This window comes from Loxodonta africana, chromosome 15 (genome assembly GCF_030014295.1).
Source record: "Loxodonta africana isolate mLoxAfr1 chromosome 15, mLoxAfr1.hap2, whole genome shotgun sequence".
NCBI lineage: Eukaryota > Metazoa > Chordata > Mammalia > Proboscidea > Elephantidae > Loxodonta > Loxodonta africana.
The window spans coordinates 24,183,438-24,208,695 of NC_087356.1; the positions used below are offsets into that span (position 1 = coordinate 24,183,438).

The 25,258-nt window shown below is 40.5% G+C and overlaps 1 protein-coding gene across 11 annotated transcripts in view; it reads right to left on the bottom strand.

Moving 5' to 3' along the window:
* The window catches only part of AAK1 (AP2 associated kinase 1), a 189,388-nt gene that overhangs the window by 72,575 nt on the left and 91,555 nt on the right, over positions 1 to 25,258 (bottom strand). For all 11 annotated transcript variants that reach the window (XM_064268684.1, XM_064268683.1, XM_023552723.2 and 8 more), the window contains exons 4-8: positions 20,091 to 20,199; positions 17,944 to 18,086; positions 2,743 to 2,864; positions 1,036 to 1,117; positions 426 to 558 (exon numbers count right to left, since the gene is read on the bottom strand). In XM_064268684.1, the coding sequence (XP_064124754.1) occupies positions 426 to 558; positions 1,036 to 1,117; positions 2,743 to 2,864; positions 17,944 to 18,086; positions 20,091 to 20,199 (589 nt within the window). The remainder of the gene's footprint in view (positions 1 to 425; positions 559 to 1,035; positions 1,118 to 2,742; positions 2,865 to 17,943; positions 18,087 to 20,090; positions 20,200 to 25,258) is intronic.

The following is a 25,258-nucleotide window of genomic DNA, read 5'->3' on the forward strand; positions in this document are numbered from 1 at the left end:
GTATTCACTCCAGCCAACGCACAGCAATCATTTCAATTTGAATTGCTTCCAGTCTTGCAAAGATGAATTTCTTATCGTTTGATATGAGTCAGCTGGGCTTTTTGGTACCAGAGCTTCCATACAGACTACAGAACACAGCAGTACTATACTGCTCAAAGCACAGTTCGAAATTCTGCTCAGGGGTGAAGCAGAGCTTAGACTTCTGGAGGAAGGACCCACTGCTTTCACTAGCCACTAGTATAATCACTTCCAGCTTTGAGATCACGTACATTATCTTTGAGTTCCCAACCAACAAAAGCTAATTTTTTATCTTGGCATCTAACCCATTACTCCTGAAATCCAATCTTTTGCTCCATCCTTGCTCCACGAATTTATTCCTAGAGATCAGAGATAAAAAAATGAAACTAGAAAGTTGAAATACTTACTAATCAGGCAGTGCATGTCTTGGGAGTATCGAGAGTTATCGGGAATTGTGAAGTTTCCATCACAAATTGCCACCTGACTCTCCCCAAACGGCAAAGTGAAGTAGCATAATTTATACAACAAACATCCAAGAGCCTAAACAAAGAGAGAAAGCAGACTGCTCACTGGTGCTGTATTTACCGTCAGTGCAAATGGGTCTACTGAGGGACTCCGGTACCGTCTACAGTTACGAAAAACCACACACTACTAACCTTTTAGAAACTTCGGTTTAGAACCCAACACGACTATTGAGCCCAAGTTACCTTATTTCTACCATCATTACCAAACTGTGCTCCAAGAAAGAGCAAGTATTTCAGCTATTTATTCTCTTAAGAGCTAGTAACATATATGGGAAAAACACCGAAATAATGGGCAGGTCACCTAAGTAATTTTCACAGGGCTTCAAAGTACATAATCTTTGATAGGCTTCAAGAAGCAGTGACTGGTCCCCTTGTTTCAAGAATAACCCCGAGAGATAAGTGGACAACATTACGGCACTGTCTGCATTAAATTTGGGCGTTTACAGTCAAGACTGCTGATATCTAAGATGCGGACAGGTTAGTTGGCACCTACCCAAATGTCTGCTTTTGTAGTGATGACTTTGCCACTGTACAGGTTAACCATTTCTGGTGCTCGGTAGGACAGCGTGGTGTATCTAAAATCAAGAGATTTGGTTTTTGTTAAATATGTGATTACTATAATTAAAAACCAGGGACAGCAGAAATAGTTTTGTTTTTTTTTTAAACTCCCAGTTCCTTGGGAGTGATCTGCAGAAGGAGTGTAAAATATTTAAAAAAAGAACAGATAAAATGAAAAGCTGTCCTTTTCATTTAATCATCAGTTTGCTAAGTCAGGGGTGTGTCACACCTGTGGCCCTCTAGCAGCAGTCCTTCCAGTCTTATGAGCATATGGGGACCCAGACACTAATGCCCTATTATACACTGACTCTAGAAGCAACTTCTCTTGGCAAAATCTTCCTCTAAACTGATGTCTGATACTACATTTTGCTAATTTGTTTCTAGAAATAGTAATCCCTTTCAATGTGGCCTAACACAGAGGCATGTAGTACTGGCTGGGATGCTCTTGAGAGCAGCAGAGAGAATGTCCTTGATTGAGAGCCCTTGATCTTTGCTCCTGGAATAGGGCTGACGCAGGGAGCCAATATTCCTCTTATTTCTGGCTCAAGGAAAGAGTAGTATAGCATGTCCCCAAAGTGAGTATCTTGGTGCTACCGTGCACGTGACTTGAGCTGCTTGAGACCCTACAGCTCAGTTGTGACTGTGCTTGAGTGTATGTCAGGGCCTTGGAGCAGAAGTCTTCTTGCCCCAGGACTGGCTGCCTGGGGTGAACCGTGAAAGCAGAGGAGGGGCAGGATGTAAGCGCACATGCTAGACTACTGATTTATTACTAGTAAGTGTTGTTGCCGATGAAAAATCCTTACTGGAGCCACAAACCCACAGAAGCTTTTTCTTGTGGAAGTCAGTGCTTCAACATTATAGAGACTTCAATAACCTTAAAAAAAAAACCCACGAAACAAAAATCCACTGCCGTTGTTTTGATTCCCTATAGGACAGACTAGAAATTTCCACAGAGTCTGCAGGGCTGTAATTACTACAGAGGCAGACTGCCACATCTTTTTTGCACGGAGTGGCTGGCAGGTTTGAACCTCCAATCTTTCAGTTAGCAGTAAGCACTTAACCACTGCACTACCAGGGCTCCTCAATAACACTTAAAAAAACCCCAAACCAAACCCACTGCCGTTCAGTCGATTCTGACTCATAGTGACCCTTCAGGACAGAATAGAACTGCCCCACAGGATTTCCAAGGAGCGGCTGGTAGATTCAAACTGCCGACCTTTTAGTTAGTGGCCTAGCTCTTAACCACTGTGCCACCAGGGCTCCTTAAATAACCTTAAAATCAAAAACAAACCTGTTGCCATTGAGTTGATTCCGACTCATAGTGACCCTATAAGACAGTAGAAATGCCCCGTAGGGTATGGTTTCCAAGAAGGGGCTGGTAAATTCGAACTGCTGGTGAATTTAAACTGCTGACCTTTTGGTTAGCAGCTGAGCTCTTAACCGCTGTGCCACTAGGGCTCCTCAATAACGTTACTCACCATTGACCCCACCAGACTCTGCAGGAGCTCTAGCAGGTGAGCTCCTTATAAGCAGGAAAGAATACACGGCAATTTAAAGTTGAGTAAAAAGCACATCTGACTGACAGATAAGTTAAATTGCTGATGCGAAAATCGACAAAACTCCAAGAAAGGAGGAAGCTCACTTCTTAATCTCATCTTCTACTGCGTTGACGCCCTCAGTTTGTGGATTCTGGAATTTGTTGGTGGCACTTCCAAAGTCACACAGGACGTAGTGGCCTCGGTCATGCAAGAGGATATTTTCAACCTGAAAAACATGCCCCAATCACCCATTCCAAGTTATCATTTAATAATGTACGTGAAAATTTGGCTTCATGGTCACAAAAATATTTTATTCCTGACAATCCCACTGACGTACACAGGGAAGTTATTCCCCTCCAAGGATCCCAACAGGGGTCATCCAACGTGGAACAAAAGGACTAGCACAGTAACTGGGTAAAAAGAGAGCAGAGGGTCAAAAAGAGGAAGCTCTACAAAGACACTAACAACAGAGAAGTACGAGTCCCAGTTTTCTAGATTTCCAGCCACATTTCTCACCTCTGCAGAGACAGTCCTCACGCTTCCGAGCCTCTGTACATTTGTTCTTATAATCCTTTCAGTCTAGAATACTCTCCATGATCCCCCACCTCCTTACTATCAAAATCTCATTCATCTTTTCATCTTTCAAAGCCCTGCTTAAATGCCACCTCCTCTTGTAAGTCTTCCCCAGATCTCTGCTCAGACAAATGTCACTCCTTCCCTACGTTCCTTCAGTACTTTGTTCATCCAGGATATCGATTACTTCACTTGGACCATGTCAGTACATACATCAATTTCTTTACTACACTTGGCCAAGATTTTCAGAATTTACATTTGTTACGTTTTAGTTACTTCTCAAAGTAATAAAAGACCTGGGGAATATGATAATTCCTTGTTAAAGTAATACCCCCATTTTTTTTTATAAATGAAATCTTTGGGCAGTGAGCTAGGAAATACGACTCCTGCAGACTTCCGGGTCATCCCGAGCTTACAAAGACCAGAACTTGGAAAAATCCCTGGTATCAAAGGACTTTGCAAATGAGATATCTTAACAACTCCAAAATAGTGGGCACTACTGTGCTCATGATACATTGCCTAATTTTTTGTATAGGTGAATTGAGCTGACTGAGGTGGTATGCTGGAGGACAGACCTGGCTATGCTTGGGCAGTAAAATGGCAGCCAAAAAATCTTCTTAGGCCAATAAGTTTGTAGTCTCCATTGTCTTTTGCCTTCAGCCTGCCAAAGACTGATCACCTTTGGAAAACAAAGGCAAGAGTAGACTATAAGCTCGTTAAGGACAAGCATCATAATATTCTGACGATATCTGTAGTCTTCTCTACCAGTGTCTAACACAGTGCTTGGTACAGAAGATGTCTGCTGAATGGAATAAACAAAAAAAAAAATCTTAAATGTACATAAAACAGTATTTGTGTGTCAGTCACAAGGAAAATATGAGCCAAACCCTACTACTACTGCTGGTTCTCTGTAAAATATCTACTCAGTTATGACTCTCTGGCTCCTATACTTGTTTCTACACTTTCCTTTAATTCTAAAAATTACATGTGTTTATTTTGTAGTCTGTATATCTGCTAATTCCAGTATCTAAATTCTTTGCAGATCTGATTCTGCAGTTTTTCTTGTTCCTGCTGAATGTCACTCATGGTGGTATTCTTCTGAGGGTTTTTTTTGGTTTGTTTGTTGTTGTTGTTAACTCATCTTGCTTGTAACTTCATCTGTAGGAAGTCTTTGAGAATTGGGTTTAAAGTGTATTGTTCCTCCAGAAAGAACACGCTTGTATGCCTAGGAACACTACTAACCTGGAATCATTTTAATCTAAAATTTTGACCTCGGAATTTTTAATCTCAGACAGCACAAACTATGATCATTAACTTGTGTGGATGTGCTCTTGTGATCAAGCATTTTATGGAAAGACTTGTTCCCCACAGACAAGGCTGAAGGAGGCAATGTTTCTATCACCTATATTTTATAAAGCTCACAGATTAATTTATTTATACAACATGAAACAGTCAAGCTATCCTGAGGATATGTTCACTTTAGGAATCTAAAAAAAGTCTAACAAAATGACATCGATGTTTTCAATGTAATTTAGAGGCTATAAAAGCAACAGCCACCATTTACTAAGTTTGTACTACTGCTAGTACTGCTATATTTAACACTTAACCATGATTACCTCACCAAATCCTCATAACATTTAATTACATACCCATTTTACTGATGGGCAAAGTGAGGCGAACGGTGATCGAGTCCCTTACTAAAGGTTATACAGCTAATAGGTGGTAGAGCCAGGAAGTTAATCTAGACGGTCTAACTCGAGAGATTACCATCAATTGCCACACTCTACCAGGCATATCTGCTTCCTGAATACAAGTTGCTGTCGAGCTGATTCCAATTCATGGTGACCCTGTGTGTGCCAGAGGATAACTGTGCTCTATAGGGTCTCCAATGGCTGATTTTTCAGAAGTAGATCTCCAAACTTTTCTTCTGAGGTGCCTCTGGGTGGCCTTGAACTTCTGACCTTCAGGTTAGCAGCTGAGGCCATTAACCATTTGTACCACTCAGGGACTTGTTACCTGAATAGAACAGGCAATTACCCTTCTGCCAGGCAGGAAGCAGGTTAAGCCAAAAAAAGGCCCCGTGCCGTCGAGTCGATTCTGACTCATAGCGACTCTATAGGACAGAGTAGAAGTGCCCCATAGAGTTTCCAAGGAGCGCCTGGTGGATTTGAACTGCCAACCCTTTGGTTAGCTGCCATAGCACTTAACCACTATGCCACCAGGGTTTCCGGAAGCAGGTTAGAACAGAGCAATTACTCAAGGCTCCCACCCAGACCCTCCAACCCTGGTAGGGGTAATCATGTCTTTATACTTGCCCAGTACACTGGATAGGAAAGCTACCTAGTTCTTTATGTTCAGAAACACCCTTATAGTAAGAATCTAGCCAGTGGGGAACCAAGTGTCTAAATATTAGCCAAGCTGATTTATTCAACGTCTCCTAAGCATTCTTTCTATCGCCTAATTTGTCCTTTTATTTAGTTACTCACTCTCCACTAATCAAATCCTAGCATTTCTTTAAGGCCCTGCACAAGTCATAAATTAAGCAGTAAAACCTTCCATCAAAACCCGAAGTGGGAATGACCCTTCACTCCTCCAAAATCTACAGAACTTACCTCAAGCAGGCCTTGAAGTCAAATTCAGCCATGCCCATTGGTAATTACTCCACCATCTTGGCCCTGCCTCCTCCATCAATTCTTCTTCGATCTTTCTTATTCATTACCCATCTTCCGCATGCATATGAGGTGATTAAAAATACCATGACTTGGGTCGGGTGCACCTTAGTTCTCAATGTAACATCTTTGCTTTTTAACACTTTATAGAGGTCTTTTGCAGCAGATTTGCCCAATGCAAGGCATCATTTGATTTCCTGACTGCTGCTTCCATGGGCCTTGATTGCAGATCCAAGTAAAATGAAATCCTTGACGACTTCAATCTTTTCTCCATTTACCTTAATGTTGCTTATTGGTCCAGTTATGAGGATTTTTGCTTTCTTTATCTTGAGGTGTAATCCATACTGAATGCTGTAGTCTTTGATCTTCATCACACTGTACACATACAATTTTTCTGTAGTTACATCCTCACCAACACTCATTATTTTCCATTTTTTAAAAAATTCTAGCCATCCTAGTGGGTGTGAAGTGGTATCTCATGGTAGCTTTGACTTGTACTTTTCTAATGACTAATGGGAGTCCCTGGGTGATGCAGATGATTAACACACTTGTTTGCTACCCAAAAGGTTAGAGGTTTCTGTGTACCCAGGTGCCTCGGAAGAAAGGCCTGGCAATCTACTTATGAAAAATCAGCCTTTGGAAACCCTGTGGAGCACAGTTGACTCTGATACACATGGGGTCACGATGAGTCAGAATCAACTCAAAGGCAACTGGTACTGGTAATGACTAATGATGTTGAGCATCTTTTCACGTGCTTGTTGGCCGTTTGTGTATCTTCTTTGGAGAACTATCTATGCAAGTCTTCTGCCCATTTTTTAATTGTTTGTCTTCTTGTTGTTGAGTTATGAAAGTTCTTTATAAATACTGGATTCTAGATCCTTATCAGATGTATGATTTCCAAATATTTTCTCCCACTCTATAGACCGTCTTTTCACTTTCTTGATAATATCCTTTGGTGCACAGTTTTTAGTTTTGGCAAAGTCTAATTTATCGATCTTTTTATTGTTGTTGCTTGTGCTTTAAGTGTCATATCTAAGAATCCACTGTCAAACCCACGGTCATGAATACTTTTCCCTATTTTTTTTCTAAGTATTTTAGATAGTGTTAGCTCTTATAATTAGGTTGTTAATCCATTCTGAGTTAGTTTTTTGTATATGGTGTGAGGCAGGGGTCCAACTTCATTCTTTTGAATGTGTATATCCATTTGTCCCGGCACCATTTGTTGAAGAGACTATTCTTTCCTCACTGAATGGAATTGGAATCCTTGTGGAAAATCAACTGGCTATAGCTGTGTGAGCTTATTTCTGAACTCTCAATTCTATTCCAATGTCTATGCGTCTATCCTTATGCCAGTACCACAATGTTCTGATTACCTGTAGTTCTGTAATAAGTTTTGAAATCAGAAGTATGACTCCTCCAACTTTCTTCTTCTTTTTCATTATTATTTTAGCTATTTGGGACCAAATTCCATAAGAATTTGAGGATTAGCTTTTCCATTTCTGCAAAAAAAAGTCCACTGGAATTTTGATAGGGATTGCATTGAATCTGTAGTTTGCTAAGTCTTCCATCCAGGAACACAGGATTTCTTTCCATTTATTTAGGCCTTCTTTAATTTCTTTCAGCAATGTTCTATAGTTTTCAATGTAGTAGTTTTTCATTTCCTTGGTTAAATTTATTTCTAGGTATTTTTTCTTTTAGATGCTATTGTAAATGGGATTGTTTTCTTAATAATCTTTTTGAATTATTCATTATTGGTGTATAGAAACACAGTGATTTTTTTTTGCTGATCTTGTACCCTGCACCTTTGTTGAATTTGTTTATTAGTTCTAGTAGTTTTCTTGTGGATTCTTTGGGATTTTCTATATATGGGATTATGTCATTTGCAAATAGAGATAGTTTTACTACTACTTTTCTGACTTGAATATCTTTTATTTCTTTTTCTTGCCCAACTGCTCTCACTAGAACTTCCAGTACAATGTTGAATAGCAATGGTGAAAGCGGCCATCCTTGTCTTGTTTACTTTTTCACCACTGAGTATGATGTTAGCTGTGGATCTTTCACAATGCCCTTTATCAGGTTGAGGAAGTTCCCTTTTATTCCTAGTCTGTTGAATGTTTTTATCATGAAAGCATGTTAGATTGTGCCAAAGGCTTTTTTGGTGGGATGAGGTCCCCATGTCTCTCTGCTCCCTTGTCTCTTGTGTATCTCAAAAGAGATCAGCTTAAGACACTATCTAATCTTGTAGATTTCATTAATGTAATTGGCACTAGTCCATCTCCTTACATCATCGTGATAGGATTTACAATACATAGGGAAATCACATCAGACGACAAAATGGCAGACAATCATACAATACTGGGAATTATGACCTAGCCAAATTACAAGTATTTTAGGGGGACACAATTCAATCCATGACATCCTGTGTTTCTGGGAATTTGTCCATTTCATCTAGGTGATCTAATTTGTTGGTGAAAATTATTCATAGTATTTTCATAATTTTTTTTTTTTTAATTTCTGAAAGGTCAATAGTAATGTCCTCACCTAAATTTCGGGTTTTAGTTATTTCCATCACCCATGTACTTTTACCTATAGTACTTCATGTAATTCTTATAAAGCCTTATTATTCTACATTTTACAGATGAGGAAATAGAGTCAGAGAAAGTATCTAACTTGCCTAAGTTTGTTTAGATGGTAAGGGGCAGGATTTAGGCTCAGGTTGCCTGACCGCTAGGACTACACCTCCTCCCACTGCATCAATATGCATTATGTAATTAACATGGTCAGTTGAGATCAGTGAAAAAGAAGGGAGCAGAAGGTGAGAGGACCAGAGAAGCAGACAGAAGAAGGTCTCTAGGAAGCCATTCAGCATTTTTAACAGGTCAGCAGCACATGAAAAGAGGAGTTTTAGGAAGGTTAACCTGGCAACAAAAAGGAGGGTAGGTGCAAAGGTCCAGGTGTGAAGGGACAAGGGCCAGGTCTAGATTATGGCTAACATAAATAATAAGGGGCAGGGAGGTGGGATGGATTAAATGAGATTAGGAAGGTAGAGAACCAATGGGATATTCATACACCATCTTCTGAAGGCTTCAGAGAACTTGTATATTGAGTTCGCTTTTGATAAAGTCCTTTAGGATGAAAGCCTTAATACTGATTACGACTGCTTACATCCTCAAATCTTTCAGCTCTTTGAGCGTCCAATGCTGCTGACCTTATTCTCCAATCTATCAGTTTTAGAGGGCTATTAAAGTTGGCACTATCAAACTCTGCTTATTGTTTTAGCTAAGTCTGGAAAGCCACCTCCTACTAATCTCTTCAGGTCCCTGGGTGGCACAAACAATTTGCTCTCGGCTACTACAGGTTGGTGGTTTGAATTCACCTAGTAGCACGGTGGCAGAAAGACCTGGTGATCTGCTTCTGGAAAGATTATAACCAACAAGAAAAGGCAAATATATAGAGACCAAAGTTTCTTTGCGGTTACCAGGGGCAGGAGGGAGGAGGAAAGTGGGGTGGGTTATTGCCTATGGAGTACTGAGTTTTGGTTTACGGTGATAGAAAAATAGTATTGATTAAGGGTAGGGTTGCATAGCCTATTATTTTAAGTGCCATCAATAAGTTGTACGACCATGAACAGCTGAACTGGCAAACGTGAAGTGACAGATATACAACAAAGACAAAAGAAAAAAAGACTAGCTGCCAGGCGGCTTTATGTACAACCAAAGATCTCATGGAATTTGGTTATTTGGTTTGAAGGGTCATGATTTTATGGAACAAGCCAGCTAATTGGGCTAATAATGCGTTTAGTGCTTTTGTTCCCCCTCCTAGTTTGTTGTGTAGTGCCTGGGGCCTTAAAAGCTTGCAAGCAGCCGTCCAGGGTACAACAACTGGTCTCTGTTTGCCTGGAGCAACAAAAGAAGAAAGAGAGTCAGGAATAAGAGGAGTAAATGGAATGTGTGGCTAATTGCCTCCAGGAACAACTGCCTTCATTTGCCATGAAACCAGAAGAACTGGATGGTGCCCGGCTACCATTACTGAATATTTTGATTAAAGATTGTATAAAGGAATCCTGATCTAAAGGGGGAAAATGCAGAACAGAATTTCAAATTTTCATGAAATTCAGATTTTCTGGAGCTGTGGAGACTGGATGAATCCCTGAAACTATTGCCCTGAGATAATCTTTAAACCGTAAACTAAAATATCTCCTGACATCTTAAAACCAAGCAATAGCTTAACTAGTAAAAAAAAGTCTACCTTAGCATTATGCTCTTTTAAGAACTATCTAAAACCAAAACCAAATCTGTTACTGTTGAGTCGATTCCAACTCATAGTGACCCTGTATGGAATCAAACTGACAACTAGAAAGATTAGATAGGAACCTTAGGGAGCAGTTTATGTTATGAGTTTATGTAAATGGAGCAGGAACAACTCAGAAAAGGAGGGTGAACCAGTTGCACAACTTGAAGAATGTAACTGATGTCACTGAACTATACATGTACAACCTGATGAACTGGTATACTTTTTGCTGTGTATATTCTCTTCGGCAACAACGAAGAAGATTACAGCGAAGAAAACCCTATAGAGCAGTTCTACTCTGTAACACATGGGGTTGCCATGAGCTGGAATCAGCAATGGACTTTTTACTTATCTCTTCACTTCTGCATTATTCTAGACATGAGATTTAGGCATTTAATCCATGAATTGATTACAACTGGAAATCCTGAAGGATTAAATGAACCCAGGTTTTCAAGCCTATGTTTCTAAATATAGAACAGAAATCTGCACCTTCTTTGTGCTTCATGAGATCAAAATCTCTTTTCTGAGAAAAAAAGAGATATTTATGACTTTTTCAACCTGAAGTGCACTTGTTAAGCCGTAACTCTTCACTTGTTAAGCCGTAACTCTTTAAGTGTCTGGGCAAACAGCATGGTAGAACACAAAAATAAAAAACCAAAACAGGGGTTAAAAAAAACCTAGGTCTTTGTTCAGGGGTTAAAAAAACACCTAGGTCTTTGTTCTGGTTTGATCACTGAAGTAGCTCTGGAGGTCACAGCCTTTCTGTGCCGAGGGTTCTTCAGGACAGGCTGGCTTAGATACCTTGCCAGTTCTAATACTCCATGATCTGCAATAAAGACTTTTACCTTCCCTTGAGGAGAAGAAACTTTAAAATGGTAGAAAGTGTTAAAATAACATATTCGAGGACAGACCTTCAAAATAGAACAGTATTTCTGTTATGGTTATTTTTAGAATATAAGCTGCTTAAGGACAGAGACCACTTTCAGCTTATTTCCTACATGTAATTTAAAAGAAAGACCATGCATGTGCTAGGCAGGCCACAAAAGGCTTTTCTCAGTTCTACACGTGAACAAGGAGACCCACAGACAGGATGGTACTGGTTCAACAAGGGAGTCCACAGCAGGCCTGGCCTGTGCGTTCTCCCCATGTCCCACTGGCTTTTCTTCACATTGGGTGCCTCCTCATCAAATGAAAATGCTGCTCTTAGAGAAGTAACCAAGAGACCAGCAACCAGCACCTTCTCTGGCCAACAGGGGAATAAAGAACTTCTTGGCTGTTTCCAGCAGTGACACGAAGCTCAGAATGGCTGGGATTATGTGATGCTATGACAGAGCCAGGGCAAGCAGGAGGTACAGGGAACCTCTCACTCATGCCTTGGGAAGCTTGCAATGTGACAGACAAATGTTACTGCCCACCATGCATATGCTAATAGAAAACAAAATCCAATGTGTTAGTGAAAGCATCTAGATGGCAGTAAGTGTTTAAGATGTGGGGAGCTTGGGAAAGTTAGATCAAAACAACCGGGAATCAACAACTAAAAACAATAGCACCAAGTGCTCCTCTACAATAATCACAACTGAGCCTCTGATGAATCCCTACTGACGTTCCCTAGTTCCAAGGTTGGAGGAAAAAGGGAAACAGCCAATCTCTTGAACCACTACTGGACAAACCAGCAGCAATCCTAATAGAGGGACCATAGAGAATCAATCATTCAATATTGATTAAAACATGACTGTTGCTGTTGTTAGGTCCCACCGAGTCAATTCTGACTCACAGAGAACCCATGTGACACAGTAGAACTGCCCCATATGGTTTTCTTGGCTGTAATCTTTTTTTTTTTTTTATTAAACTTAATAGCTTCTTTCTTTTCATTGCTCAATAATACTCCCTTGTATGGACATACCACAGTTTATCCATTCACCATCTTGGTTATCTGAATAAAGCTGCTCTAAACATTCATGTCAGGTTTTTGACTAGACATAAGTTTTTCAAATCAGTTGGGTAAATATCTAGGAGCACAACTCCTAAATCGTATAGTAAGACTATGTTTGCTATGTAAGCTTTGTAAGCTTATGATTAGCTCTGTATAAAATTGCCAGATCATCTTCGAAAGTGATGTACTATTTTGCACTCCCACCAGAAATTAAAGAGAGTTCCTGTTGCTCCACATCCTCGCCAGCATTTGGTATTGTCCATTTTTTGGGTTTTAGCCATTCCGATAGGTACATATTAGTATCTTTGTTGTTTTAATTTGCAATTCTTTAATGACAAATGATGCTGAGCATATTTTCATATTCTTAATTGCCATCTGCATATCTTCTTTGATGAAGTGTTTGTTCAGATCTTTGGCTCATTTTTAAAATGGGTTGTTAGTTTTCCTACTGCTGAGTTTTAAGAGTTCTTTGTATATTCTGGATACAAGTCTTTTGTCAGATTCATGTTTTGCAAGCAGACTGCCAGGTCTTTCTTCTGCAGAGCTGCTGGGTGGGTTTCAGTTAGCAGCTAAGTGCTTAATCATTGCGCCACCAGACTCCTTAAAACATGACTACAGAGCCCAAGACTATGCCCCTAGCACTGCATGGCCTCCCCCTTAGAACACTGAGGAGGTGTGAGGTTATGGACTGAAGGTGGTTTAAGGAAAGGAGTGTGGCAGCACTCTCTTATGCTGCTGCCTTGTCCCCTGATTCCAGTTTGCTCCAGGTTTTCTTGCTGAAACATCTTGTGGGCTGTTCAGTGTAGTGAAGGAATAGTCTGGGGCTCCTGCTGCCTTAGCTCTTCCACTGACCCACTCCATGTCCCCTGGCAAGAGATTGAGCTCCCTGTAGCTTAGGTTCCCATCACAGGATGCTGCTTTCCTACCACCTCGCAACATCACTGTGAGTGGGCACACCATAGGGCACCGTTATGCTGGATACATGTAAACTGAACAGGTATTATTTACTGATACGAACCCATGCTCATTTAGACATCATTTAATCCAATAAATGCTTAAAAAGTTAAAAATAAAGGAAAATTTTAAGAACATGCAAACAGTACTCTTTAAAATGATCCTCTATGGCCCTCTCTGTCCCTTCCCCTTGCCCTCACCTCTGTGCCCTCTCAGGCATTTATTGCGCTAGGGATGTGACTAGAGATTTATGTGTGTTGTCTCAATGAATCCTTATAATACCAGCCCTAACAAAGCAGACTGAAAAACTGAGGCTCAGGGAGTCTAAGGGGTTTGAAGAAGAAGCCCAGCATAGTGGGAAGGAAGCATCAGGGGGGACACCAGGAGAGAACACTGGGGCAGAGGTCAAGGGAGGAGAAAATCACTAAGGAGTTAAGGGCTACCGGGACTAGAGTAAGACAAGGACCGGAAAGGGTATTTGGCATTTGGCAATTGGAAGGAAGCTGCCTCTGCTCATCTCTCATGCGTGTATGCCATCAGTATTGGTCCCACAGGGCTACAGGATCACAGAGTTCAAATATAAAATCTAACTCCATTTTACAAAGAGGGGGGATGGGGCACGGAGAGGTCCAAGGTCACACAGGTCAGTCACAGGCCCACACTCACAGGCCAGTCTCTGTGCTGCCCTGCCACACTTCCCCTGCATGTGCCCCTCGCAAACTCTTCCCCAAGGCAGGCAGCAGGGAAAAAAGCCATAGCCTAACGTTTTTGTATCACTGCCTATTTCAAAATGCATGCTAACAGGCCTGAGGATTTCACTCAGCATTACAGACGACTAGGAATAAAGTGTCAATACATACTCGAAGCAGTGGCCCACGATCGCTGTAGCCCCTGCACTGGGTCATATCTGCCTCCCCATCCCCCACCTTGCCACTCCCTTTTTCAGTCTACGCTCAGGCTCCACTCTCTGCCAGGAATCTGGAATGTCCTTCATCCTGTGACCACCCATGTCCCACCTGTCCTTCAAAATCCCACTTTTCCAGATAACTCCAATGGCCACTGCCTGGTCTCACTTTCTGACCATACATTAAGCCACTTGATTCTCTTCTAGTCATTATTTTGTTACAAAGAGTTTTGTATTTCACCTATTTGTGTTTCAAGTCTAAATACGGTGAAACCTGTGAGAGCCAGAGCTCGATGGGACTGCCTTGTTTTTCTGGGTATCACACGTTTTCCGCCTTTGACAGGGTATATTCTTACCACTTACTATTGCTAGCTTTAGTGGAAAGTATTTGTGCTTTCCTTCACTGGCAGGTTTCCACCTTACACAGGTTCCAGCTTTCACAGGCTTTATATCCTTCACGAAGAATACTTTCAACATCTTCAGGGTAGGAAACATGTTATATCTATATCACCCCTACAGAATTACGTACCAGTACCCATGCTAGGTTCACAATAATGTCCACCGAGATGCACCCTCCTTTTCTCACTAAGGAAAGGGGCTGACTGTGGGCAGAGTTACTCTGGAGAAGTCTAAGATATTTGGAGGGTGCAGGTGCAACCTGAGGATCTTCCTGTAAGCTGACCACCTTAGCACAGAAATGCCAGTAGGTACCATGTCACACCCACTAGGATGACTATAATAAAAAAGACAGACAATAACAAGTGTTGGTGAAGATGTGAAGAAATTGGAGCACTCATACACTGCTGGTGAGAGTGTAAAATGGTGCAGCTGTTTTGTAAAATAATTTGACCATTCCTCAAAAAGTTAAACATAAGGTTACCATAAAAAAAAAACCAAACCCACTGCTGTCGAGTTGATTCCAACTCATAGCAACCCTATAGGACAGAGTAGAGCTGCCCCATAGAGTTCCAAGGAGCGCCTGGTGAATTCGAACTGCCAACCTTTTGGTTAGTAGCCGTAGCACTTAACCACTACGCCACCACGGTTTCCAGAGTTACCATATGACCTAACAATTCCACTACTAGGCATATAACCAAAAGAAGTGAAAACAAGGACTCAAACAAATACTAGTACACAAATGTTCATAGCGATATTATCCATAATATCCAAAAAAGCAATGGATAAATAAAATGTGGTATATACATACAATGTAATATTATTCAGCCATAAAAAGAAATGAAGTACTGATACATGCTACAATATAGATGGACCTTAAAAACACGTTAAGTGAAAGAAGACATGTACTGACAGAAGGTCACATATTGTATGACTGCATTTATAAGAAATCTCCAGAACAAACCAATCTATAGAGACAGGGAGTAGATCAGTGGGGGAAAGGGGGAAGGAGGAGTGACTGCTACTGGCTGCAGGGTTTCTTTTGGGGGTGATGAAAATGTTCTGGAATTGGATAGTGGTGATGGTTCCACAACCTTGCCATTATACTGAAAAACCACTAAATTGTATACTTTAAAAGAGTGAATTTTATGGTATATGAATTATATCTCATTTTTTTAAGTTAAAAAAAAAAGGAATTCCAGTATGCAGCTGAGATCCTGAAACTTTAGAATATACCAGAACCACCAGGGTTCTTATGGAGATATGAATTCCTGGGCCTCTCCAACACCACCACCAAAATTCTGGCCCAATAGATTCAGTGCGGGACCCAGCAACTTACTTTTACCAAGCACACAAGAAGATTCTGATGCAAGTCATTAGCCATGAAGCATGTTTCCCAAAACACAGGTGTAATGAGAAGAAATTGTAATTTAAACACAGAAATGCTAGATTTAGATTCTGGGACTGCTACTTCCTAGTTATAATAACCTTAAGCAAGTCATGTAATCTCTCTGCTTCTCAGTTTCCTAAACTATAAAATGGAGATAAGAATCTCCCTCCAATGAGAGAGTGTATATGAAGTGTCTAGCAGAGCACATGGCATACAGTCAGTGTTCAATCAATGCTAGCTGAATTCTAGCCCGGTGCCAATTCCATTTGACAAACATTGTCAAGTGCCATTGATATGAAAGGCATGATGCAAGGTGATGCTAATTATTTAAAATAATCAATTAATGATGGATTTTGTAAAATATGACACAGACTTTAGAGACCAAACATCATTATTTACAAACTATTTAAATTAGCATATTATTTTTTCTTGACCCAGGAAAAGTAAATTTGGAGGTATATCAGGGAAAACAAAAACAACACATGATCGGGTATCTGGTGATTATAATGAATTTCTAGAGCCATTAAAGAAATCCAGATCAAAACTACAATGAGATACCACCTCACCCCAACAAGGCTTGCACTAATCAAAAAAATTAATAAATAATAATAATAAATGTTGGAGAGGTTGTGGAAAGACTGGAACACTTATACACTGCTGGTAGGGATGTAAAATGGTACAACCACTTTGGAAATCCATTTGGCGATTCCTTAAAAAGCTAAAAATAGAACTACCATATGATACAGCAATCCCACTCCTTGGAATATATCCTAGAGAAATAAGAGTCCTCACACGAACGGATACATACACACCCATGTTCACTGCAGCACTGTTTACAATAGCAAAAAGATGGAAGCAACCAAGGTACCCAACAACAGATAAATGGATAAATAAATTATGGTACATTCACACAATGGAATGCTATGTAACAATTAAGAACAACGATGAATCCATGAAATGTAACACGGAGGAATCTGGAAGGCATTTTGCAAAAGGACAAATATTGTATGAGACCACTATTGTAAGAACTCAAGAAACAGTTTAAACACAGAAGAAAATATTTTTTGATGGTTATGAGGGTGGGGACGGAGGGAGAGGGATATTCACTAATTAGATAGCAGGCAAGAACTATTTTAGATGAAGGGAAAGACAACACACAATACAGGAAAGGTAAGCACAATCGGACTAAATTAAAGGATAAGAAGTTTCCCGAATACAACTAAATGCTTCGAAGGCCAGAGTAGCAGGGACGGGGGTCTGGGGACCATGGTTTCAGGGGACATCTAGGTCAACTGGCATAACAAGATGTTTTAAAATAAACGTTCTGCATCCCATTTTGGTGAGTGGCATCTGGGGTCTTAAAAATGCTAGCAAGCGGACATCTAAGATACATCAATTGTTCTCAACTCACCCGGAGCAAAGGAGAATGAAGAACACCCAAAACACAAGGTAAATATAAGCCCAAGGGAAAAAAAGGGCCACATAAACCAGAGACTCCATTAGCCTGAGACCAGAAGAACTAGATGGTGCCCAGCTATCACCAATGACTGCCCGACAGGGAACAAAGCAGAGAATCCCTCAAATTCTTGTAAAAAGACCAGACTTAATGGTCTGACTGAGGCTAGAGGGACCATAAAGATCACAGTCCCCAGACCCTCTGTTAGCCCAAGACTGGAAACATTCCCAAAGCCAACTCTTCAGACAGGGATTGGACTGGACTATAAGACAGAAAATGATACTGATGAGGAATGAGCTTCTTGGCTCAAGCAGACAGGAGGCTATGTGGGCAGTTCCTGTCTGGAGGTGAGGGGAAAAGGCAGAAGTGGACAGGAGCTGGCTGAATGGACATGGGGAATACAGGGTGGAGAAGAGGAGTGTGTTGTCTCATTAGGGGGAGAGCAGCTAGGAGTACATAGCAAGGTGTGAATAAGTTTTTGTATGAGAGACTGACTTGATTTGTAAACTTTCACTTAAAGCACAATAAATTAAAAAAAAAAATTTCTGGAGGCTATTAGGTGATAAAATTGATACCTGAACTATACTTTTTTTTTTTTTTTTTTTTGGTCCTTTGTATTTTCTCTCCCCAAGGCAAATGGAAGCTTGTATTAGGGACTATGTATTAAACTTCTTTCACATCCTGGGGCAAGTAAAAAATACTCAGTAAGAATGCACTTTATGAAACATGAAGTCTCTTACCTTCAGGTCACGGTGGATAATAGGAGTTTTGCACTGATGCAGGCGGGCGACAGCTTCACAGGTATCACAAAATATTTGGAGCACTTCATTCTCTGTAAAACCTGTTTGTAGGCGCTGATTCATCAGGTTTACCACCTGGCCTCCTGAGAGGGTGCAAAGGAGAGGTTATAAACACTCAGACTTTTCAGCAAGCCCAGACAGGAGCCTCCTGGACTAATATAACAAAGCTGATTACCGACAGAGCCAGGACTAGAACCCAGCCATCTTGGCTCCCAGCATGGGGTTTGCTTCCTCATACCCTGGGCCTATCCTAATGTATCAAAAAGTTATTTTATAAAGCACCCCAGATGTGAGCTGCCCTCGTTATGGCTTCAAGATTAGCAATGGAACTGATAATATGGTCCTGCTATAGGCGCCTGCTTATATTGTCCTGATTATGTATGAGATGAGGTCACAGATTCAACTTGCCACATCTAGTAGTAAGATTCCGATCACATGATAGATATAAGGTGCAGAAAAGGACAACTTCATAGTCTGTACTTTAGGAACAGCTTGGTCTCCGGTTTCACAGCTTGCTGCTTGGCTAGTGGAAAAGGTGCTGAGGGATCCAGGACAAAAGGTTGATGACCTCACTTACAAATTTTACACACCCAGTGATGCTTAAAGAGTCAGAATCAACTTCACGACAACTAATTTGGTTTTTTTAGATGCTCATACTGCCTGGCCTCTAAACATTTTAATGACCAAAAAGGAACAGGCATCAGGAAACAAATTGTCAAGTTCAAATTTGGTAGAATTTTATAGAATCGGGTTAAAGTATTATAGTGGAGGCTGACACCGGTTAACATCATATTTTGGGGATCAGCAACACAACTGATATATGGTATCTTTAAAGGCAGTGAAAAATGTTATAGGAATAACAGTGATTACAAAACAGGGCACCAAACAGCGAGACAATGACTGGAGTTTTTAAGTGGCAGCTACTTATACCAAAAGAGTCAAACCTTCAAACAATGGTTGTATGAAATGCAGTTAACTCTGAATAAATTTATGCTACGGTCTGGATTTCCCAAGATAAATGCTGTTTAACACTTCAAGCTTTCAACTTACTTAACACCACTGTTAACAGTACCATCGTTTGAATGTGGCCTTACTAGGATGTGTAGCTGAAGAGCAAGGAGAGGAAGGTCATTTCCTCTAAAACAAAAGGATTCTTTTATCCTATCACTCAAGGATGGTGATGTGGGAGGAGAAGAGAACATGGTAGCAAGGGAGTGGGAAGCTGCATTGTTTTTTAGTCCATCTGGAGTTGGGTTTTTATTATATGCAATTGTCATATGTTTTGAAGCCTCACAAAGAACACATTCATTCTCATTCATATACAAGCATCAAACCTTCCTAAACCTAATAAAAATGAAGGTTTGTATTATCCATCACTTTGAATTGCTTGTGCCAGCAACTTTGAGTTGCTCTGAAGTGCTTGTGCCATCAACCAAGAATTGATAGCAGACTCAGTACCTTTTGAGCTCTCAGTTTCCCACATTTAAAATGCTAGAGAATCATCCTGAGACCAGAAGAACTAGACGGTGCCCGGCCACAACCGATGACTGCCCTGACAGGGAGCACAACAGAGAACTCCTGAGGGAACAGGAGAACAGTGGGATGCAGACCCCAAATTCTCATAAAAAGACCAGACTTAATGGTCTGACTGAGACTAGAAGAATCCCGGTGGTCATGGTCCCCAAACCTTCTGTTGGCCCAGGACAGGAACCATTCCCGAAGACTACTCATCAGACATGGAAGGGGCTGGACAATGGGTTGGAGAGAGATGCTGATGAAGAGTGAGCTACTTGTATCAGGTGGACACTTGAAGACTGTATTGGCATCTCCTGTCTGGAGGGGAGATGGGAGGGTAGAGAGGGTTAGAAACTGGCAAAACGGTCATGAAAGGAGAGACTGGAAGAAGGGTGTGTGTGGGCTGACTCATTAGGGGGAGAGTAAATGGGAATATGTAGTAAGGTGTATATAAGCTTATATATGACACACTGACTTGATTTGTAAACTTTCACTTAAAGCACAATAAAAATTATTTAAAAAAAAAAAATGCTAGAGAAATGAGAGCTTCAGAGTATGGTTCATTTACTTACCTCTACAGAAGTCCATCAGAATGAGAACTTCCCATACATCGCCACTACTCACGTTGTTGATACTAGAGTCAATGTAACCCACAATGTTCTTGTGCCCGGACAGGTCCCTCTGTGAACAAGAGTTGAGAAACACAGTATCAGTTAAAGATACCAATAAGTACTGAATGAGCCAGTCAGTTCCATTAACACAAATAATTTAAATACACAGGGATATCTATCCATGAACCTCTTTGAGGTATTTAATAGCAATTCCATAACCCTACTAAACCACCACACTCTCCTGGAGCCAAACGCACACATGGAGCCTTCTTGCTCACCACATCAATGCTCCATGCAAACCAGAAGCAAAAACTCTCCAAAGCTTCCTAAACTTAACAAAAATGAAGCCTTGTATTATCCATCACTTTGAATGTTATAATCAGGAGTTGACAGCAGACTTAGCATCTCTTAGCCTCCATATCTTTTAAGCACTGCAGAGAGCCTAAGAGGAGAGAGACAGTATGAACTATCTAAATATCTGAATTTTTCATTCAGAGAAATGAAACTGATGTTTTTCTTGTAAGCAGGGGCACAAGTGAATTCAACTTGACTTTTTAAATAATTCATACTGTTTCTCTCCTTTTAGTAAGTAAACACTAGAAAAGAATAACGCTTTATAGTTTTGAAGGGACTATCAGCACATCCAGACCTAAGCATTTTGCTCATAAGTAAGCCTTTCAAGCCAACCAACTGCGATGTAAGAAGGTTCATGCTTCCAGCTCCCCTGTTGCAACCACATGTGATCTCTCCAGTCCGCTTCTGAAATTCATTCATCGAACAAATATTTACTGAGCACCTCCTATGAGTCAGGCTCCATTTCAGCACTGGAGATTGCCTTACACATTGGTATAATTATTTCAATGTCCATAGAGGCAAATACTTGTAGTGATGATGTCCAAATTCCAAGGTCATTAAAACGAAAGAAGTTGGAGAAAGAAAAAGTAAGCAAGCTGGGTAATATGATTTTTACATAGAAACAAGTTAAGATTTTGTTTAACTAGTTTTTTTTTTTTTTAATTTAACTAGTTTTAATGAATTGTTTTATTTTTATCTTCAAAAAGTGGAGGGAACAGGTCTGGAAAATTTGTGGTTCTTTAAGAGTCATCATACAAACTTGGCAGTTTGGATCATGAGATCAGTACCTACCACCACCCTAGCTGGAGATTCAGCTGTTTAGTGTGATAAATAAACTTCTTTTAATATGAAATTACATACCAAAACAAGACGAAGCCTCAGACTATCAAGTGAACACATCTGAACCCTAGGCATCAAAGTAAAAACTCAATAGAACTTTCCACTGAATGACTTTTTTATTGTCTGAAAAGATAAGACAAAGGTAGAAATGTGACTATTGGAATTGGCAATGGTCACTGGAGATCTATGCAAGAGCAGTTTCACAGAAGGAATGGGTTAGAGGTGAGAATGGAACTGGACTTTTAAAGAATGGGAGTTGAGCAAGTAGAGCCAGACTACAGATCACTCTTTCCAAACATTTTATGCTTAAAGAGTGGAGCAGCACTGAAGGAAGGATGGAGAGAAATGAGTGCTGCAAAGCAGAAGGGGCCAGAGAAAGAAAGCTTAAAGATCCAGGAGAGGGCAAGGAGATCTGATGGACCAAAGTCCTGAGAGCACTGTTACAGGACTGGCCTTCAAAAGACATTTCTTTACTGGCAAGCAGGAAGGAGACAAGGATGGATACGTAGATTGGTTTAAGGCGGGAGAAAAAGGGAATCTGAGTGAGCTCAGATCAACTGTGTTTTGTGTATTTGCTTGTTTTTGGTAAAGAGCAAGGTAATCTTCCAATTGAAAGGGAATGAGAAAGAGGCTTGATGAGAGAAATAAAAGGTTTAAAGCAACTGCTTTGGATAACAGATAAGGGAAATGATGACGAAAAAAGCAGTCTCTAGAGATTTCAAGTTTCTTCAACATAGAAAGTGACTTCAGGGCTCACGTTTTGTAGGCCTATCCTACCCTGGTGACATAGTGGTTAAGTGCTACGGCTGCTAACCAAAAGGTCAGCAGTTTGAATCCACCAGGTGCTCCTTGGAAACTCTATGGGGCAATTCTACGCTGTCCTATAGGGTCGCTATAAGTAGGAATCAACTCGACAGCAGTGGGTTTGGTTTGGCTTTTTTATCCTTCCCTGTGCTTTTTAGTCTCACCATCAATTCTTCTAGAGCTTGTTTCCATTTAGGCAGTCCCGGAAGTAAGAAAAACCAGAAAGAAGGCTTTGAAGCCAAAATGGAGCAGAAGATCATGTCCATGAATAGAAGTAAAAGACCAATATCTCTACATTTAACTATTTGAAAAAAGAATCAGCAGTGTTCCCTCTGAGTTCATCTTATCCAAGAGTAGTAACAAATTAGAGTCTGGTGGACAAAAACGCAAAAACAAACCAGTATTCAGTAGATCCCAGAGAGCCGAGGAGGTCAAGAGCGATGAGAGGACCACAGCTGGGTAATTAACATCTGCAGATGGCTCCCTGGGACAGTTAGCCAAGATGTGTGCTGAACAGTTCATGCCCAAATTCCTGTTCATTCTGAGATCTGCAGAAATCCTCAGATGTGTCCAAGCAAAAACAGGCCTACTCTTTGACGGAAGACTATGGGGTTTACCTGTAACCACTTGAAAGTGTAGCAACATCTCAGATTTTAGAGTAAAACCACACTGGTTTACAGCTCTGATGGAGAAGATTTGTTTGAATGGTTATGAAATGTAGAAGAAGTCCAGAGAAAACCTTACTGTAAATTGAGGCTGTCTCATGGTTAGGGCACACTGGCACCAGCTGCTGCCCAGCTTTCAGCAGTAACAGGCCAGAGCTTTCCCTAGGCTTTAGGTAAAAGACCAGCTGCAGGCTTACAGAGAGAAACGGACACAGGGGTATGGGCTGGAACCCATACTGGGGAGCATCTCAGCCACCACTTGCCTACTCAGGAAAAGGTAAGATGTGAGGAAGACGCTCCGCTGCCCCTGCATTAACTATTATATGCCACACTGAGCTCAAAGTCTATGTGATGAATGGAAGTCAAAATTTGATCTTTGGGGAGGCGGGGTGAAGGGCATATTCAACTAAACTATAGACCAGTTTATCCCACATGACTTAAGCAATAATAAGTTTGAAGGGTTTGTGTTGCCATTTAAACATTTGAGATTAATAATGGGCTAAAACACTGATATTAGGAGACCTGATTTATTAAACAGATATTTTAAATGGTTTGTATTTAGCTTACAAATGTTCATATTTAACTTTGCTTAAAGTGCCGAAAACCCTTTTTCATAAACACACATAAAAGCTACCATCTGAAAATCAGGCCTTCGACCCAGAGCCTATATATTATTACAAATTCCAACTTTATCTGGGGTCCTAATTAATGATGTTTTGTGCCTCAAAATCCCTGTGGCAAGAGAATTTATGCTTAAGAATCTTAGAGCCTTATAAGAAAACTGAGGACTCAATTCTTAAGTAAATCTATAAAAACCTTCATATTACAGTTTCTATGACCAAACGGAACATTCTAAATAGCATATCAATAACATGTCACTCATTTCAGAGTAGTAAAAATGAGTATTGTACATAACTAATTTCCCTATGTATCATTTGCTCAGGCCACTCTTCCTTAGAATTTCAACATAACTGCGAAGTTCTGATGCAGACAGTTTCTTCATTTACAGATGGTAAGTTTCCAAAAAGGTTTCTTTACCTACTTTGAGCCTCCATTCAAATATTCAACAGCTTTCTGATTTTATGACTCAGGGCTGTTGAGTCCTACTTCTGGAATCCCACTAGGGTTCATGGTTCCACAGACCCTCTTAACCAAATCTCAGCTTCGTCTTTACATCATAGTTCTAAAAGCCTGGAATTAATTTATTTCTTTCAAGGTTGCTTTGCAAAATTCTTCTTGCCCTCTACTAGTTCATTCCTCCCTCACCCTTTTTCTCACTATAACCCTAAATTTCCTTTATAACTCTTTTCAAAGAGTTATTCACAGGCAAACAAAAACTATCAACTCCAGTGCAGTAGTAAAAAGGAAAACTTTGAGATCTGGGCTGGCCCTGGAGTTCTATCAGAGACCAAAGCATCTGGGGCCAATGGGGTTTTGCTTCTGCTACATAACAAGTTCTAGATAGCTTTCTCCTCCCTGCACAAACATTTCCTCTATCCCTTCCCAAGACTTACTCCTTAACTAATCTTCTACTTAGTGAATACACCTTCAAAGTCATCTGGAGTCTGATTCCAGAGCAGTGATGGCCAAACCTTAACATGCATATGAGTCGCCTGAGAATTTTATTAAAAAGTAGATTCTAATCCAGTAGCTCTGGTATGGGATCTGAGGTTTTCATTTTCTAACAGGTGATGGAGAAGCTGTTAGACAGTGGCACTTTAGTAGCAAGGCTCCAGAGCACTGTTGCTCAAAGTGTGTCCACAGACTTCTGCTGGTTACTAAACTGTCATCAGTCTGTAAGAAGATGGGGAGCTTGCTAGAGAATGTAAACTGATCAAGTCACTGAGCTGGCTTTTTCTTCCTAGCAAGACTTTTCCTATGAGAGATGCAGTTCATTGGTTACATTCCAGTACAAAATACTTTAAGTAGCACCCATACACCTATGGTCAATTTATTTTTGATAAGGGTTTAAGGGTGAAAAGACAATTCAATGGGGGAAAGAACAGCCTTTTCAACAAATGGCGCTGGGTCAACTTGATATACACATGCAAAAAAAAAAATATTAATTTGGACCCCTACCCTCACACCGGCACTAGGCTGGGTTTACCCTCACATCATATAAAAAATTTGACTCAAAATGGATCAGAGACCTAACTATAAGAGGTAAAATCATTAAATGCTTAGGAAAAAACATAGGTGTAAATCTTCATGATCTTGGATTAGCCCATGAATTCTTAGATATAAAAACCTAAAGCACAAGGAACCAAAGAAAAGAGAATGGCTCCAGGAAATGAATGAAATACTTGAGGGTGGGTCATAATTTTTTATTCTGGCAGCCACATCAAACTATACATGCATATCAAGTTAACTGACCACTAAACACCTAAGTCTCTTTGCTCCATGGTGCTTTTACCCTCTGCTTCCCTGGAACTGTACCTGTAAAGTTGGGTAAAATAAAAAAAACCA